At 45.5% G+C, this 18,953-nt stretch overlaps 1 protein-coding gene across 1 annotated transcript in view; it reads left to right on the top strand.

The window, feature by feature from the left end:
* The window catches only part of CFAP221 (cilia and flagella associated protein 221), an 89,248-nt gene that overhangs the window by 51,537 nt on the left and 18,758 nt on the right, over positions 1 to 18,953 (top strand). The window contains exons 11-18 of the mRNA XM_021695855.1: positions 916 to 1,003; positions 5,358 to 5,447; positions 6,393 to 6,491; positions 10,000 to 10,105; positions 12,437 to 12,570; positions 14,961 to 15,041; positions 15,619 to 15,726; positions 15,816 to 15,947. Of these exons, the coding sequence (XP_021551530.1) occupies positions 916 to 1,003; positions 5,358 to 5,447; positions 6,393 to 6,491; positions 10,000 to 10,105; positions 12,437 to 12,570; positions 14,961 to 15,041; positions 15,619 to 15,726; positions 15,816 to 15,947 (838 nt within the window). The remainder of the gene's footprint in view (positions 1 to 915; positions 1,004 to 5,357; positions 5,448 to 6,392; positions 6,492 to 9,999; positions 10,106 to 12,436; positions 12,571 to 14,960; positions 15,042 to 15,618; positions 15,727 to 15,815; positions 15,948 to 18,953) is intronic.

Below are 18,953 nucleotides of genomic sequence, written 5' to 3'. Positions count from 1 at the left end.
CCCATACCCATTTAGCAGTCACTCCCCATTCCCTGTCCCTTCCCAGCCCTTGGCGACCACCAATCTACTTTATATCTCTATAGATTTGCTCTATTTGCTTTATATCTCTATAGAACATTTAAAATAAATGGAATCATACATACGTATGTGGCCTTTTGTAACTGGCTTCTTTCATTTAACATGGGTTGAAGGTTCATCTGCATCATAGCATCTGTCAAGACTTCATTCCTTTTTATGGCTGCGTAAGATTCCATTGTACAGACCTACTACATTTTGTTTACCCATTTATCAGTTGACAGACATTTGGGTGGTTTTCACCTTTTGGCCATTGTGAAGAAGGCTGCTGTGAACATTTATATGCGAGCTTCTGTGTGCACACATCTTTTTAGTTCTCTTGGGTACATACCTAGGAGGGGAATTGCTGGGTCATATGGTAACTCTATGTTTAACTTTTTGAGAAACGGCCAGACTGTTTTCCACAGTGGCTGCACCATTTTATGCTCCCGTCAGCAATGTACAAGGGTTCCAGTTGGTCCATATCCTTGGCAATGCCTGTTATTTTCCTTCCTTCTTATCATCATCATCATCATCATCATCATCCTAGTGGGTGTAATGTAGTACATCAGTCATTGTGGTTTTGATTCGCATTTCCCTAATGACTACTGATGTTGAGCATCCAGATTTTCTTTTACTCATAAATATTCAGCCTGCGTGGCTAGGAGAGAAGCTTCATTTTGTAGAACACAGTCTTCATCTCAGTTATGTTGCTGTAGTCTCTACAACTTCTCTCCCCCCGTGGCCCTCCTCCAGTATCTCTGCACCTCCCTTCAGTTGTGGAGAATCTAAGCCACTCCATCCCCCAACGGGCCATGCTATTCCGATGCGATCTGGAAGCTGTTTTTTTTTTCTCCCCAGGCAGGTGCACCTTGGTAGAGATCGTATGTCTTTTAAATTTAGAAAAGACCTTACTGAAGAGCGGCAAAGAGAAGACACCAAATATAAGGTCAGAATCAATGCTAATTCGATGATGTTGATTGCACTAAATAGTTTGAATTCCTGCTATATGCAAGATGCCACATCAGAAGAAAGAACACAAAGTTATGTTGGGAGGGGAGGAGGCTGATGACAAGTTAATTGCTAACCGTAAATCAAGGCTAGCTGTAGATGTCACAAGAAACCTCTACTAAATATTGTGGGGAGTCAAAGGCCAGAGAGGAGAGAGAGCTCATCTGATTGGAAAGCTTCTTGGAAGACATGGTATGATTTGGGGAAAGGTAGTAAAGAGGACAAAGGCATTCAATTCAGAGGGAGGGGAATGCCTCAAATTCAGGCTGGAGTTCTGGGCGTGAGGTACACCTGTCCCATGATCTGCGGAGCATGAGAGTAAGAGGAACCCAAAGACAGAGACCAGGAGCGATGCCAGAGCCAGAGAAAAGTTCCAAGTCAGAGACACTCAAGGGTTTGAGCAGAGAGGGGGACAAACTGGTTGAGGGGAGGTGGCCACAGCTGGGTTGCCAAGGCAGCACCTGTGGATTCAGGGAGGGGTAGAGACGGGAGTGTGGGACTGTGCCACACCCCTGGGCTCACCATGGCATGTGAGACCTTGTTCCCTGAGGGCAGGTGCAGGGGACACTGGGGACAGGCCCATAGTCACTGAAGCGCAGGACACACGTCAGCCAGAGGAGCTCGGCTTGGGCTTCCTGTCTCAGGGGCTCGGACTTGGTTGGTAGGACTTGCAGAATCATCTCGTGTCATATTAGTCTGCTTGGGCTGCTATAAAAGTACCAGACTGGGTGGTGTAAGCAACAGAAATGTATTTTCTCACCGTTCTGGCAGCCCAAGATCAAGGTGCATGATCTTCTAAGGGACATGAGGGAATGATCTCTCTTCTTGACTTTTAGACCATCTTTTAGACCACCTATGTCTTTGCCTTCTTTTTTCTCTGTCCAAACTTCCTCTTATAAAAGACATCAGTCGCATTGGACTAGAGCCCACCTCATTTTAATTTGATTACACCTTCAAAAACTGTATCTTCAAACACAGTCACATTCTGAGCTAACTAGGGGTTAAGATTTCAACATATGAATTTTGGAGGGACATGGTTCAACCATAACACATATATTTAAGCTTAGGAGCATGAGCTTCCCATGCTCAGTGGCAGCATTGGGTAGGAAGGATTGGGGAAAAACATGTATCTTGTCAGATATAAATATATTTCTCATATAGAATACATTTTTCTTCCTAGATCTTCTTTCTGATTGGAGCCCAATCAGATATTTGAATAAATTTATCTTGCCTTTCTTTATTTGTTATAAGAAAGACAAAAGAATTAGTAAAACTTGGCACTTAGGGAAGGCACATATTAGATGGGCATTGAAATTTAGTTTGATTGTAGTTCTGTTTCTCTGCATTGGATTTTAAAAACAAAATATTGAGTTTTCTGTCCACCCCCCAATGGGATGATATTTTCTAACTATTCTAAAGATGAAAGTGACACAGACATGGCATGACCAGGTAGGTCAGTGTGACAGCAAAGTCTGGAATTGCCAGCATTTGGACGCCAGGCAAACCCAACTGTGTATTTGTTTCTCAAGTGTGTTTAACGAGTGCTCTTTGTAAGACTCTGTGCTAGTGAATGAGCCACCATCCCTACCCTCAAGAAGGGCACAGTCCAGACGGGGCACAGAAACATTAAGAGAGGATTTAAAATGTGCCAAGTGCAGTGACTGAGGGGAAAGAAAGAGGGAGGATAAAATGGCTCCTAGGGGTCCAGCTGGGGTGTGCGCTGGCGATTTTATTTATTTATTTTTTAAGAGTTTGTTTATTTATCTGACAGAGAGAAAGAGCACAAGCAGGGGGAACGGCAGGCAGAGGGAGAAGCAGACTCCCCGCTGAGCGGGGAGCCCGATGTGGGGCTCGATCCCAGGACCCCGGGATCATGACCTGAGCCAAAGGCAGATGCTTAATGACTGACCCACCCGGGCGCCCCCGTGCTGGTGATTTTAAATGAGATCCCAAATACCAAAGAAGGGGGAAGATGAAAAGTTCAACTTGGGACATGTTACATCTGGGGGGTGCTGGAGGGCATCCAGGTGGCGGCTGCAGGAACAAGTGTACCTCAGCAGAGAGGTAGAGAGTAGAGCACAGAACAGCGCCGTGACCTGGGGAAAGTGAAAGGCGCGAGAAGCCGGTAGCTCAAGGTGGGAAAGCCAGAGAACCTCATGATTTGAGGGGAGAGCAGCAGATAGCGAAGGAGACAGAAGGGAAATGGTCAGGGAGGTCAGGAGAACTGGACTACACTAAAAAAGCAGATGGGGAGGGATCCAGGTTGGCTGGGCCTGAGAAGTACAGGGTGTGTTTGGCCACTTGGAAGCCCTTGTTTGCCTTAGCGATAGCAACCCCAGGAGAGAGGTGGAGGTAAAAAGCCAAGTGGCCAATGGCTCGAGGAATGCAGGGAAGTGAGTAGCTGGTTTCTTGAGAAGTTGAGATGACCAGGGGGTAAGAGTCAGAGCATGGACCATTAGAAGGGGATGAGGTGTCAAGGAGGGGGTTTCTTTCTTTTTTTTTTTTTAAAGATTTTATTTATTTATTTGACAGAGAAAGAGCACAAATAGGCAGAGTGGCAGGCAGAGGGAGAGGGAGAGGCAGGCTCTCTGCTGAGCAGGGAGCCAGACGTGGGGCTCGATCCCAGGACCCCAGGATCATGACCTGAGCCGAAGGCAGCCGCTTAACCAACTGAGCCACCCAGGCGCCCCTCAAGGAGGGGGTTTCTAAGTTGGAAAACTCGAGAGCACTTGTATTCTAAAGGCAAAGGGCAGTCGCAGAGGAAAGGGCTGAAGAAGTTTGGGAAGACACCATGGTCAGAAGAGAAGATTGACCTTGAACAGGAGGAAGGACCATGGTGTCGTCAGGCTCACGTGCAGAGAGGGGGCCGTTGAAGGCTGCAGGTGGCCTTGTCCTTCCAGGTGCCCCTGGAGGCCAGGCCAGCTGCAATGAGAGCCATGAGCAGGGACTAGAGAGAGGACTGCAGAGAGGAGCGAGCAGTCACAAGGGTACCCAAGGGCAGCAGAAAAGGAGTGGTCACGTCCTTAACATCACTCACTGGGCCCCTGAGCCCCAGTACAGGTGGACCGCAAGTGTTGCAGAGACCCTATTCTGTGTGTCTGCGAGATCTCATCAGGCAGCTGAATCCTGGCAGGTGACCCAGTGGCAAGGAACACCTGGAGGCCCAGGCCATGTGGCAGAAAGCTGAGAAAAAAGCGCTGGGGAGGGGGGAGCGGAAGAGGGAGTGGGAGTTATAGCAGGATGATGGGAGATGGTCGTTGATAGTAAATTCCCAAACATTCATCATAAATAGAGTATTGATAAATATATAAGACCTCGCCCTCCTCTCTCTTCCAGCTAACAAGCTATTTGCCAATCCCTTCTTTAAGATGCTTTATTTCATTTTATTTTATTTTTAGTGGTGGAGGTCTGGGTCTCTCCCCACAAAATCTGTCTTTTGAGTTAAGGTCCACAGTCTCAGACTCAGCTCCCTGATATGTGCAAATCAGAGCTAGACAGCTCACCACCTGGTGACAATCATACAACTCTCTTGTTTCTCTTGTTAATGTGGTGATCCGAATAGATTGCTTCCAGTTAAGTCTTTAAAAATGATTGCAAACAGCGTACATACAAGCCAAGCTAGACTTGGAAGTAATTTAACAAGTAATAAAAACCACAGATAGGTAAAAACTAACAAGCTTTTGCAGTGGACACAGCTCCTTTTTCCATGGAGTCAGGTGTATGCAGACACCAATCAAGCCCAGCCAGCCAGCCTTCCGGGGGGAGTGTCCCATGGCTCCTGGGGAATAGGACAGACAGCTTCAGGTCCCCCGGGATGGGGAGCAGCCTGGAGGAGGACACTTACTCCAGGGAAGGGGCAGATCCCAATTCACCTGCACCACCCAGGAGAGGGGAGGAATTATGCACCTTTGTTAAACCCCATACTGGGATAATCAGCTCCAAGGAGCTTGAAACTTTAAGTTTCTTTCTAAATGAAATCTCTGCACTCCCATGGTTACACAGTTTCTTAAAATCCTTCCTGTGAGTTTTAAATGCTTTGAAAATGATTTCCCAGAGCCATGTCCCCTGGTGATGAAAATAAAGTTCTGGGTCTGCTCAGCTGTTACAACCCCCTATGTTTGAACAGTGAGTGTAATTATAATGGTCACTTTAACCCTCTGTCACCCGCTCCCAGCCAAACCTCACATCTCGGTGTTACTGATCCTTTGATGGGTTTCTGTCAGTTTTAAAGAGATATACAGTTGTGTGTATTTGTATTCAATTTTAATATTTTTGGTGATTAAAAAACCCAGCTAGATAGAGGAGATCCTGTTTTGGATGAGGAATTTCAGCGCATCAAGACAGAAGTCAACCAGAAACGGGTTGTTCACAATCTAGAAGAAGTAGGTAACTTTCCTTTATTTGGGAGCTAATTATCAGCAGCCCTTTATATTTTTATTTTTAAAACACTAAACAATTTTATAGTAATGTTTTTACCAAGAGATATTTACTAAGTTTTAATTTACATTTACATTTTAATTTATATTTTTGGAGTGTTTTTTTACTATATATTTGCAAGTGAAACATCAAAAATCATAATTAATGTTTCCCTTGAAATCAACAGCATTAAATTCTTTGGCTCCTGGAAGCCCCTCTACTTTCTCCTTCCTAGTCTCCTTTTTTTGTTTCCCTTTGCTCTCCAAGCCTCTGTCTGCAGAGGGTCCTGAGCCTCTGTTCCTTGCCCCCTGCCCTTGGTGGGAAGGATATACGACAGGAGGCCAGAAGCCAGAGTCCTGGTCCCAGCTCTCTCACAGATTTGGGACCTGGGAAAAGCCCTCTTAGCCTCTGTGCCTCAGTCTCCTCAAACATAAAATGGGGACAGTGGCCCCCTCAGCTGAGCGTCCTCTGTCATGTGATAGTGTCTAAAACCCCAATTTTTAATCGTGACAATGAGAAAATTTGAGAGAGTGAGAGAGAGCACAAGAATGGGGAGAGGGGCAGAGGGAGAAGCAGATTCCTCGCTGAGCGGGGAGCCCGATGTGGGGCTCGATCCCAGGACCCTGGGATCATGACCTGAGCTGAAGGCAGACACTTAACCGACTGAGCCACCCAGGCACCCCTACACTGTCAATTTCTTAAAACCCAAATCTCAAATCCCACTTTTAGCCCCCAACCCAAGAAGTATTCCCTATACTGCTATGTACTCTAAAAGTGTGGAATAAACGCTCGTTCCATGGCAGAACAAATCATCACTTGATTTATTATCAAACTCAAAAACATTTTTATTAAATGCTCCTACCTGGAGTTAAAATTTAAATCTAAGATGTGCCTATGTTCTATTTTCACAGAAAATCAAGGAATTCCATCCTAATTTTGATCCACTCATTAATAATACCTGGGTCAACAGGTTCAGGGCACAAAAGCGCTTTCAACAAGCCGCTCGCAAGGTAAGTCCCAGCACCAAACAGAAATTTTAATTTGTTTAGTCCTCAGCACAAGAAAATCGAACAATGAGGGTTTTTTTATAAACAGTTTTATTGAGATATAATTCATTTACCATAAAATTCACTATTGTAAAGTATATAGTTTGGTGGTTTTTAATGTATTTACAGAGTTCTGCAACCATCACCACGATCTAACTTTAGAACATTTAAAAAAATTTTATTTTATTGTAGTTAGCATACAATGTTATAGGAGTTTCAGGTGTAAGACATAGCGATTCCATGATTAATTTTAGAACATTTTTTATCACTGCAAAGAGAAATCTGGTTCCCATTAACGGCCTCTCTCCATACCCCAGTCCCTGGCAACCACTGATTGGCTTTCTGTCTCTATGGATTCACCCTTTCTGGACATTTCATAAACATGGTATCATAGGGCACATGGCCTTTTGTAACTGGCTCTTTCACTCTTTCACTCAGCTAGCTTTCAAGGTTCATCCATGTACTGTACCAGTACTTCATTTCCTTTTATGGATGGATACTATCCCATCATCCCATTGTGTAGATATGCCACATTGTATCTATTCATCAGCTGGAACATTTGTGTTGTTCTCGCTTTTCGGCCATTATGCATAATAATGTTATGAACATTCGTGTACACGTTTGTGGACATGTGTTTTCAATTCTCTTGGGTATATACCTAAGACTAGACTTGCTGGGTCCTGTGGTAACTCTAGAACAATTGGATTTTGATCAGTTACTTCTAGAGAGAACAATTGAGAATTCCTGTGGGATCTTATTTCATCCAGGTATATGGCTTTCCCTTCAAGACGTGTCATCTCACTCCTGTGGCTTTTTCACCCTCACATTGGCTTTCCACCCAGCTCCTTAGAGCCTCCAATGGCTTCCTATGATCAGGATAAAAAATAAAGGGTGTCAAGTGACTCCCTGTTCTAGCGGCAGCCATACCTCTCTAGCTTAGTGCCACCCTCCCCCCACTCCCCAGCTCCATCTTCTGTATTGTCCCAGTCCTCATCTCCCAAACACACTAACCCATTCCCTACTGCAAACCTCCTCACCCTTCAACTGAGAAGACATTCCATTTCCCCTCCATCTGTGCATACTTGTCCTTTGGGCCAACGCAAGCCTATTTTTTCTTCAAGAACTAGCCCAAGCATTAGCGCTGAGCCATCTCCGTGGTGCCTCTTGCATCTTATGCTGCCTGTAGGTCTCTTGTCCCAGCCACTGGAGTGTGGCCGCCTCGCGGAGGAGAGCCGTACCTCAAGCAGGGCAGAGCAGTGGCTGAGACCTGGACTCTGGAGCCAGGCTGCCTGCCCCTAATTCTTTTTTTTTTTTTTTTAAAGGGGTGTGTGAGCAGTGGGGAGGAACAGAGGGAGAGAAAGAAGCAGACTCCCTGCTGAGCAGGGAGCCCGATGTGGGGCTTGATCCCAGGACGCTGGGATCATGATCCGAGCCCAAGGCAGACGTTTCACCGACTGAGCCCCCCAGGCAACCCTGCCCCTAATTCTTTTTTTTAAAGGTTTTATTTATTTATTTGAGACAGAGAGAATGAGAGAGAGAGAGAGAGCACATGAGAGGGGGGAGGGTCAGAGGGAGTAGCAGACTCCCTGTCGAGCAGGGAGCCCGATGCGGGACTCGATCCAGGGACTCCAGGATCATGACCTGAGCCGAAGGCAGTCGCTTAACCAACTGAGCCACCCAGGCGCCCTTCTGCCCCTAATTCTTGATGCCACTTATGAGCTTTATGATCTTGGACAAGTTATATAACCTCTGTTAGTTTCCTCCTCCGTAACTGAAGATCACATTAAGACCTGTCTTGGAGTTGTTGTGAAGATTAACTGGGCGAATATGTATAAGGGACTTGAGAAGTTTATATTGCAGGTTATCCATCGAGCAGTGTTTTCAGTCTGGGAGGGGGACAGTCCAGGGGGAGAGAGGCAGAACTCGCTGATCGGTGACCTGTGACCAACCTCCAGAGCCCTGGGGGACCCTGTCCCTGCTTGAGGCTCTGTCTGGGTGGGCTGCTATGTTCAGAACAGAGGTGGCCACAAGATGCTCAGCGTGGGGAAGAAAGTGGTGGAAAGAGGCAGCGCGAAGCTGTGCTCTGAGGGAGGAGGGCACAGCTATTGACAATGGGCCAACAGCAGCGAGACTGGCCACTTTTTTCCCCACAAGTGGGACCACCTGGCCTTTCTGGGCTGAGCCCTCCAGTGTGAAAAAAGCATTGTCAGCTGCTATGTGCTTTGCACTGAGCGATGGCTCAGTCTTTCCCTCACTCCCAGCAAGACTGTCAGATCAAGGTGCAGATGCATCCCCAGCCTGATGACTTCCTGTCATCTCCCCAGCTCAGCCACAGCCCCGTCACCCGCCCCCCCGACCCTGCCTGGACCAGTGCAACTCTCCCTGCCCTCCCTGCTTCCAGGCCCCCATGGCAGCCAGAGTAGTATTCCCAAAGCTGGAAGGCAATGATACCCCTCCCCTGGTAAGCCCCTCCAAAGGCTTCCCATTGCAATTGGATGAAGTGCACAACTTTTTTCACTCTGGACTTTTCTCTGTCCCTTAAACATGTCTCATCTGTTCCTGAAGCGGGATCTTCATCGTTGCTGGTTCCTCTACTCTGAATTCTCTTCCCCAGATCATTCTCTCCTCATCGTTCCAGTTTTAGATCAAACCTCACCTCCTCAGTGAGGTCTTCTGTCATTACCCTTGCAACGGTGGCCAGATCACCCCCTTTCCCAGCCTCCCCACCCCCGTCATGCCCTCGTGCATTTACTCTCTTTTATTTTCTTCATGATATTTATCTTGTTGATTCATTTAAATGTTTATTGTAACCACCCCCCCAACACACACACACACACTTAGAACGTCGGTTCGGTGCCCGCAGGAACAACTCTGTTATGCCTTGAACAGAACAGGCCACAGCATTGGCACTTCATACTATTTATTTGTTAAATGAGAGTCCCTTACGGGATGGAAAGGGGTATTCATCGTGGACGAAATGGTCCCTTCGGCCACAGCTTTGAGCACAGGTACCAGGCCCGTCCAGTAGCATGCGCTCCGAACGCAAAGCACAGTGGTATACAGTTAACAATGCCCATAATCCACAGCCCGAGTCCTACAGAACCATCTGTTTATTTGGTCCCTCCACTCTGAAAATAACACAGCGGGAGCATTGCTATTCAGATACACTGAAAAGAAGCAATGTGGAACTAGTCATTTTTTCCACTCTGGAAATAGAAAAACAGGGCTCATAAATTGGGTGGAACAAGGCCAGATGACAACTTGGTCTTTTTTTGTATTCAGGCAAGTCAACATGGCCGAGACCTTGAAGTCCCCGTGGCCTCCATCTAGGGCAGCGGGCCATGGTCCCTGTGCATTCTGACTTAGAGCGGGGGCCTCAGCCCTTAGCCGTGGTTGGGGAAAGGGAATCAAGTTGAATGCCAAAATGAGCATGTACCAATGAATACTTGGAAATCATCCCTTCTAATTCCAGGTCATGGTTCATCGAAGGTTAATCAGTATGCTGACTGCTATTCATAACATGGACAAGGAGACCATAAGCAGAAAGCCGAGCCGAGGAAGACAGTCAGTAATAACAGGTAGAGCACATCTGCCAAGTGCAGCAAAGTTTCGACCCTAAGTCCTCTGAGCATGACTTTCCTGTATAAGGAGGTTAGCTGTGTAGAGGTAAAATATTTTTGTAAATCACATCCATTAGGTTTTTTGTTTGTTTGTTTGTTGTTATGGCCACTGTAACAAATCACCACAAACTTAAAGGCTTTAAACAACACAAATGCGTTGTCTCACATTGCCGGAGGTCAGAAGTCTAAAAACAAAGGTGTCGGGGCCACGGGGCGCCTGGGTGGCTCAGTCGTTAAGCGTCTGCCTTCGGCTCAGGTCACGATCCCCAGAGTCCTGGGATCGAGCCCCGCATCGGGCTCCCTGCTCAGCGGGAGGCCTGCTTCTCCCTCTCCCACTCCCCCTGCTTGTGTTCCCTCTCTCGCTGTGTCTCTCTCTGTCAAATAAATAAATAAAATCTTTAAAAAAATAATAAAATAAAATAAAAACAAAGGTGTCAACAGGGCTGGCTTCTTCTGGAGGTCCCAGCGGAGAAGTCTGTTCCGGGCCTTTCCAGCTTCTAGAGGTCCCTTCCTCACATCACTCTGCCCCCTGCTTGAGTTGTCACATCGCTGCCTCTAACTTTGGCCCTCCTGCCTCCTCCTCACATGGATCCTGTGAAAACATTGCGCCCACCGGGACTACCCAGGACACTCTCCCCATCTCCAGATCCTTAATTTAATCATACCGGCAAAGTCCCTTTCTTTGGTCATGGAAGGTGACAGAATCACAGCTCTCAGGGACAGAATGTGGGCATCTTTGGGGGGGCACCATCAGGAGGCCTACCCAGACCATAAATCAGACCTCCAGGCCAGGTTTGGCTGAAATGCCTGCCCAACTGATAGTTAGCCAGCCCGGCTGACCCAGCCAAGTTGTGACAGCTGTGGAGTTTGGCCGTGGTTTGACCCCTTGTTTTGTGCCCTCGGTTCTCTCTGGTCACCAGAGAGACTAGGATGGTCAACATTCATACTTGTTGACTCACCGGCTACATCTTGTGTTGTCACAATCTAGCATTTGCACATAAAGCTTTTTTTTTTTTTTTTTTTTAAGTAGACTCCATGCCCAGCATGGAGCCCAACACAGGGCTTGAACTCACGACCCTGAGAATCAAGAGTTGGCCGCTCAATGGACTGAGCCACCCAGGCACCCCACACATAAAGCTTTTTATCTCATATGATCTTTGCTACTTAAAGGAATTCCAGTCCTCGGATGCCTGGGTTGACTGGGCTGTTGGAGGCACACCTCAGTGGCTTTTGGGCTCCCATCACCCATCTTCTCTGCCCCACGGCTCATATGTAGACCCACAGGCAGGTCCCAATCCTTCCAAACCCTGCCTGCCCTCCCTAGCCTGAGCCCCAAGCCTGGCTCTTCATTCTTCCTCTCCTTCAAAATCTAGATGGGTGGTTTTGTTTTTCAAAACATTTTATTGCATTTTAATCCTTCTTTTCCCCCTTTTTGGCCTGATCCAGTGCTGTTTATTGAGTCCATCATCAGAGGCAAGAAAAGACTTGCCATTCATCCCAAAAAGGGGTGGGCTGGGCTTCACCACAGGAGAGTGTACCAAAGGGGTGGCCTGGCGGACAGCAGGTGCAGGGCTTGGAGTCCTGCAGGGGACAAGCAGCCTGTGCAGCCCTTCCCTGTGGACACACCCGACAGCCACTGGGCATGGCATCCAGCAGGACCCTGTCCCTCCTCACAGATCGTGCCCCCAAACTACGGCTGGGGCACAAGACCCACAAGGCCCCAAGGGAAGAAGGAGCTCTGGTGTCCCAGGCTCAGGCCCTGAGTACCTGCTCCTTGTCTTCCTCCCCTTCAAGATCCAGATGGGTATTTTGTTTTTCATAACCTTTTTATCTGCTCTTTAATTATGCTTTTTAAAAAATCCCTCCTATGTTATTCTTATGTCCGGTATTGATGTTTCTAATGAAGAAACGCTTGTTTAAAATATTGTAAAATTTATCTGTGAATTATGTATGGACCCCTGTAAAATGTCTTCATGTGCTTTTTTTTTTAATGTAATCTTTTTCTTTACAGACAAGGACAAAGAATATTCATTAGAGATCCTTTCATCTTAATGAATTGTAGTTTTTTTGGAAGTAAAAAATAAATCTTTAAAAACTGGAGAAGGGGTGGGATAAAGAACAAAAGAAAACTAGAAATGGGACCGGATGCATACACACATACATATTCCTTCCAAGATGGTGTGTGGCAAGTGCCCACTGATTGGTGTATGGCAAATATGAAACTAAAGATGGTGGTTTCACATAAAAATACTCCAAGAACTCCCCAAAAGTGCTCTTTTGTTCCCACAGACAAGAATGCCTCCAGATTCCTCCTGGCTCGGATCAGTCAAGACGATTATTCCAGCCGGTTCTCTGTATCGCCCAAGGAAGTGCTGCCCTTCGCCTTCCCATCCTACAGTCCTCCTAAGAGCTCCAACGAGTTGGTGGGTGATGTCAGGCTGTGGGGTGGGGACTGGGCACAATCAGATGGTTGTTAGGTGGAATCCGTGGCAAGACCTACCTCAGTCTCTGTTCCTTTGCTTCCTCCTGAGAGGCTCTCTGGATACCTGTGCCCAGGGATTTGTGATCAATGGGAAACCAGAAATCATCTACCGCCACCTGCCTGGCACCTGGTTCACCTGTGCTGAGCTCCCTGGTAACCTGGGCTGGGTGCTTTCCAGCCTGGAACCGAACAAGAGCCCCTCCTAACAGCCCAGGAATAGGGCCTGAGAGCAAAGGGGCAGATGGAGAATCCGAGAGGGCCTGGCCTAGGGAGGCGGGCTCTGCTCAGCTGGGCCCTTCTGCTTTATGGGCAAATGGAGAGGCCAGAGAAGGGTGGCCCCAGGATCTAATACTCTAACCCATGAGACTCACAGTTCTCTCTCTCTGGCAAGAGGTATGACAGTTCATTTTCTTGCCTTCTGGACACAGTGATGCATTAAAATAAAAATAAGGGGCACCTGGGTGGCTCAGTCGGTTCAGCGTCTGACTCCTGATTTTGGTTTGGGTCATGATCTCAGGGCTGTGAGATCGAGCTCCATGTTGGGCTACACGCTGGGCGTGGAACCTGCTTAGTATTCTTCTCTCCCTCTCTCTCTGCCCTTCCCCCCTCTCCCCAGCTCACACTCACTTCTCTCTCTTTCTCTATAAAAATAATAGCTAACTCTTACCATGAGTTAGGCAGTGCCTGAAGTGTTTCACTTGTATGAGTGCATTTACTCTTTGACAAATCTATGTGATAGGCTTATCATCTTATAGATGAGGAAGGAGCTGAGACACAAGGTCACATGGCTGGTAATAAAAGGTTGCCTAAGCTCATGTAGTTAGCAATAAAAAGCATGTTTAAATTGATGTTGAAAGCGCACATGCAAATTAATTTTCTAGTTTCAAAGAATAAACTTGCCATGCACATCCTACATTATATGTTACACATTGCAAGTTAATCTACTCAGGAATCGCAGGACCAACTTTAGAAACTCCATGTGTTTTCTGCATTAGATCATCAAATGACTTAAGAGATCAGACTATGTTGTTCCTAGGGAATAATAAATCTGTGATTTTCAAGCATTGATAAACACAATGGGGTGGAGGGGCACCTGGGTAGCTCAGTCGGTTAAGCGTCCCGACTCTTGGTTTCGGCTCAGGTCATGATCTCAGGGTCATGAGATTGAGCACCGCATGGGGCTTTGTGCTCATCAGGGAGTCTGCTTCTTTCCCTCTCCCTCTCCCTCTGCCACTCCCCCTCTCCCCCGCCCAGCCACCGCTCACATGCTCTCTCTCTAAAATAAATAAATCTTTAAAAAAAAGATTCTCTCCCTCTGCCCCTCCCCTCCCCCACTCACAAGCACACTCTCTCCCCTCTCTCTAAATGATAATAATACTAGTAACTACTAATGGGTCGAAAAGGATGATAGTGATGAATAGATCACTGTGCTGTGCAGCCCATCTCATTATTTTTAAGTAGTTCCCATCTTACACATTCGTCTGGTGCCTTACTTAGTTCTACAAAGACTTCTCTGCTGCTCGGGATTGATGAAAGACAGAATGCCCAGCACTCCTGTCTCTAAAGAATTTTGTAATTCATTCCATAGGTAGTTTATTTCATCAATTCTTTTTGTATTTAGCAACTTCAAAATCGGTACATGTCATATAAGCAATGGTGTATTAAGAATGCAGCATATTAACTTAATGAGGGTGTCTTAGATTAGGCAAAATACAGTATTTATTGAGGGTCCATAGTATGTCAGGCACTGTTCCAGGTTATCTGGGTGACTGAGGCAGATGGCATGTGGGAAAGCAGTGCTTTGGGGATGAGCCCCTGTGGAAGGGAAGCAGCGGGAGCTGGAGTGGACAGGGAGAAGGAGAACAGCCATCCTGGACAAAGGCCTCAGTTGGACTCCTGAGGAGCCCTGAAGCTGGGATGGGGTGAGAGCACCCGGCATTTCTATCTTTGTTTCAACCATGGGTGGAGGCACGCTGCCCTAGGAGGGGCACATGACCTGGAGTGAGGCAGCTCCCTTCAGCCAAGGCAGCTCCTGAAGAGGGCTGACCCCTGAGAGTTGTTTCTGTCAACAGGACTCCTCGAGGTAGGGAGACTGAATCCTTTCAGCCCACAGGGGATTCTGGGTGGCACATGGCAGCACGCACAACTGTAGAAAATAAAAAAGGATCCCATATACTACGAGACAAGGAGGAGAGGTTGGCCAGGGCCTCCATGCCCCAGTCGGGTAGAACTGAGGTCACGGGAAGGTTACGGAATGTGTGACAGCAGAAGCACAGCGACTTCTGCTCAGCATTGATCGTGTGTCACTGTTTTTGAATTTCCACATTTTAGGCTCCTGATGGCCTTGGACTGGTTCCAATTAAACCTTCAGAAACTCAAATCAAGCAGAGTTTTTCCTTCTTCAGTCTGCAGGTCAGGCCCATCATACGGTGTTCATTAATGGGTTTCTCGTGAAGTGAACAAAATATTTTTGAACTTGAATTGTACCATTTTATTAATTTTGTTCTGTTGAACATTATACACCATAGCATACTGTGTATATTTTTCTGCTGTTATTTTATGGTACGTGCGAGGTATAACATACGTGGTTTCTGGAGACCAGGACCTTTACTCTGTGGATATACGATATAGTATGCATACACGAAGCTACCTGAACTACATATATTAGAAACTTTAAGAGAAAACACAAGATGAAGTAAGCAAAAGTTAGTTGGCCTTCCTTGACGTATATAGCCACTCCTGGTTTTGAAAATAGAAATATTTCAAATCCACAAACCAGTGTTCAGTGTATTTCTACAGGTAGGCCCCGTGGTAGAGGACAATAATTGCAGATGCCCAACATGTGTACGGGGACCCAGGGCAGGGGCCTGGAGCAGGTCTGGGACTTTTACCATCAGGCAACTCAAAAGTATGGTTTTTGAGAATTAGATCCCATTAATTGGTGACGGCTGTTTAAGAACATTCAATCGGTTGTCTTCTTTGACCTCAGGTTCCTCAACTGTACAAAATTAAAGGATATCAGCCATTCTGTGTCCAGAAGTCGTCAACAAGCTACAAACCTCAAAAGCTTGCTCGAGCTCTGAAGCAAGGGGCTGAGGTAGCACATCCCCACCTTTAAGAACTGCTCTCGCGTTTCCCCTCTTTTTCCTGGCATCAGGGCTAACACACCTCTTGGTCCCTTCCTAGGACGAAGCCACCATCATAACTCTGCCGAAGCAGGACGCCACACCTCAGCTCCCTGGCAAGACCTCAGTCTTGGGCATGAAACCACCTGAGGCCTTAGCCGTGTCTCCAAATTATGACCCGCTTTATATTTTTGTAAGTGACAACTGGCAGAAGTCTCATGTTCTATGTGCCTCTATTTTAAGACTTACTTTATGAAAAAACAGAAGCATTAGTTAGGAATATTTTTCCGTCTTTGGAGTTACAAGCATTATATGGTATCTCACCTTGGAAGTTGCTTACCAGCATTTATCATTTGGAGAATATCAGTGCTTCTGTCTTTTTGACAATTCTGGCATTTATTTATGTTTATGACAATAGCTTTATGGTCCTTTCTAATTTCATATAATTATATATATGATATATGTGTGTGTGTGTGTATATATATACATACATATATGTGTGTGTATATACATCTGAAGCTATCTGAACTACATATATTCAAAACTTTAATGTATATTAATTTAATTATAATTTTATACAATATATAATATTGTATATTTATGTTTATATAATACATAATAATTATATTAATTTTAATTTGTGTGGAGAAAGAGAGATTGTGTTAAAAAAAAGAAGAAAAAAAAAACCAAAAAATACAACAGAAAGAGAAAGTAAAGCAGCCCAAACCTCATCAGTCAGAGCTTTATTGATTCCTTATTCCATCCTTGGGCAGCGCATCCCTTCCCTACTTATACCTCTGCCTCCCAGATTTCTCTGTTCCACTTTGTTCCTGTAGCCACACTTAATTAACTTCCCCGAAGCACATCCTAACCATGCCACTGTCCAGCTCCACATTCTTCACTGACTCCTCATTTTCTTCCAAATTAAGTCCAAGCGTATGTGAGGCCAACAACATAACTGCCCCCTTCTCTGCACCCCTGCATAAGTCTCTGCCAAACTTTGTGCACTTTCCTCCTTCCCCAGGCCTTCATTTATGCCAATCTGCCCTCGTGGGGTCTCCACTCCTACCCTTATATTTCCTGCTACCCAAGTCCTAGATGAATGAAACCAGACAGGACATCTGATGAGGTTCTATGTAACAGTGGGATCATCAGTGAAATGCCACAATAGTTGCCCAAGTTATGGTTGACATTTTTAAAGACGGACACACACATACACACAATTAAGAAGAACCTTAGATACTAGTTGAGAAAGGCTCCTTTTGAGAATCTCCGAATGAGAATCTGTATCTCTACCATGAGCAGAGATGCTGATGGTCACACCCAAGGTCTCTCGGCCAGTCAGTGGGAGAGCTACGACCTACGAGCTAGAGCTATGACAGAAAGCTGCCTGTTTTCCTGGTTGTTTGCCTCAGGGACTCTTCCTCTGAATTGTGCTGCTTTCCTACTGAGATCTTTGGTGTTTGCTTTGACCATTATGGGGCATTTTCTCATAATTCTCCTTGGCTGAGAGGAGTGGTCCTTGGAGACTCAGAATCTTGGAGCTGGGATAACCTCACAGGATGTTTAATTCAGTGCTTTTCAAACTTCATTTAGTGCCAGAGCCCTCAAATCAGCTGAAACTTGACATAAAAAGTCAATATGTAAAATACCTAGAGTCTTACTTACTTGCTGGGATGGCAGTGGGTAGGGAGCTCTCCTGGGGAGGGTGTCCCTGCAAAACTGTGGGGTACCCCACAGCAAGGTTTGAAAAACACTCTTCAATCTCTTAACCCCCCCCAGATTCACCATTACTATCCCCTCCCCATTCTAAAAGTGAGGAAACTGGTCTAGAGGAATTATAGGAATTTTCCAGAGTCACACTCAAACTCCTTGGAAAATATCAGTAGTTATTTATTAATTCATTAATTGCACAAACACTTAGAGCATGCCTTAGGTTAGGAACCTAAGGTTAGGGGCAGTTCATCAAGGGACACAACAATTCCAAATATTTATCCACCTAATAGTTTCAAAATACATGAAACAAAAACTAATTGAACGGCAAAGGAAAAAAAAACAACAGGCAAATCCACAATAACAGTTGGTGATTTCAACACTTCCCTCTCAATAATTGATAGAACAAATAAATAGAAAATCAGTAAGGATATAAAAGATTTAAATACCATTATCAATCAACCTGACCTAATTGTCATTGCTAGAACACTCTATCAAAAACAATAGAATGAAGATTCTCTTTAAGTATATATAGGTTTGTCAAGATAGGCCATATTTGGGGGCGCCTGGGTGGCTCAGTTGGTTAAGCGACTGCCTTCGGCTCGGGTCATGATCCTGGAGTCCCTGGATCGAGTCCCGCATCGGGCTCCCTGCTCAGCAGGGGGTCTGCTTCTCCCTCTGACCCTCCCCCCTCTCATGTGTTCTCTCTCATTCTCTCTCTCTCAAATAATAAATAAAAAATCTTAAAAAAAAAAAAAAAATAAAAAAAATAAAAAAAAAAAGATAGGCCATATTTGGGGCCATAAAACAAGGCTCAATAAAATTGAAAATATTCAGATCAGATGAAGTATTTTTTCTGACTTTGAAGAAATTTAATCAGAAATGAATAGCATAAAGATATCTAGAAAATACCCGCCCCCCGCCAAATTTGGAAGCTGAATTAAATACTTTAAAACAGCCTATAGTCCAAGGAAGAAATCAAAAGAAAAATTGGAAAGTGTTTTTAACTTAATGAAAATGAAAGCACAAAAAATTTTGTGGGAAATTTATAATGCTGTACACCTACAGTAGAAAGTAAGGGTGGGACTTAATGTCCTCAGCTACCCCTTTGAACTCAAAAAAGAAGAGCAGATAAATCCAACTAAGCAGAGAAGAGAAATAATAAAGATTAGATTGAAAACCAATAAAATAAAAAAAAGAAAAACAATAGAGAAAAACTGTTTTTTTGAGAAACATCAATAAAATGGATAAACCTGCTCTAATTGATTGGGGGGGGGAGGTAAAAGACATGAATTACCTATATCAGTATTGAGAGAGGTACCATCACTACAGATTCTACAGATATCAAAAAGATAATAAGTGGGCACCTGAGTGGCTCAGTCAGTTAAGCGTCTGCCTTCAGCTCAGGTCATGATCCCATAGTGCTGGGATCGAGCCCCCCGTCAGGGTCCCTGCTCAGCAGGGAGTCTGCTTCTCCCTCTCCCTC

This window comes from Neomonachus schauinslandi, chromosome 3 (genome assembly GCF_002201575.2).
Source record: "Neomonachus schauinslandi chromosome 3, ASM220157v2, whole genome shotgun sequence".
Lineage (NCBI taxonomy): Eukaryota > Metazoa > Chordata > Mammalia > Carnivora > Phocidae > Neomonachus > Neomonachus schauinslandi.
This window is presented reverse-complemented; position numbering and strand designations above follow the sequence as displayed.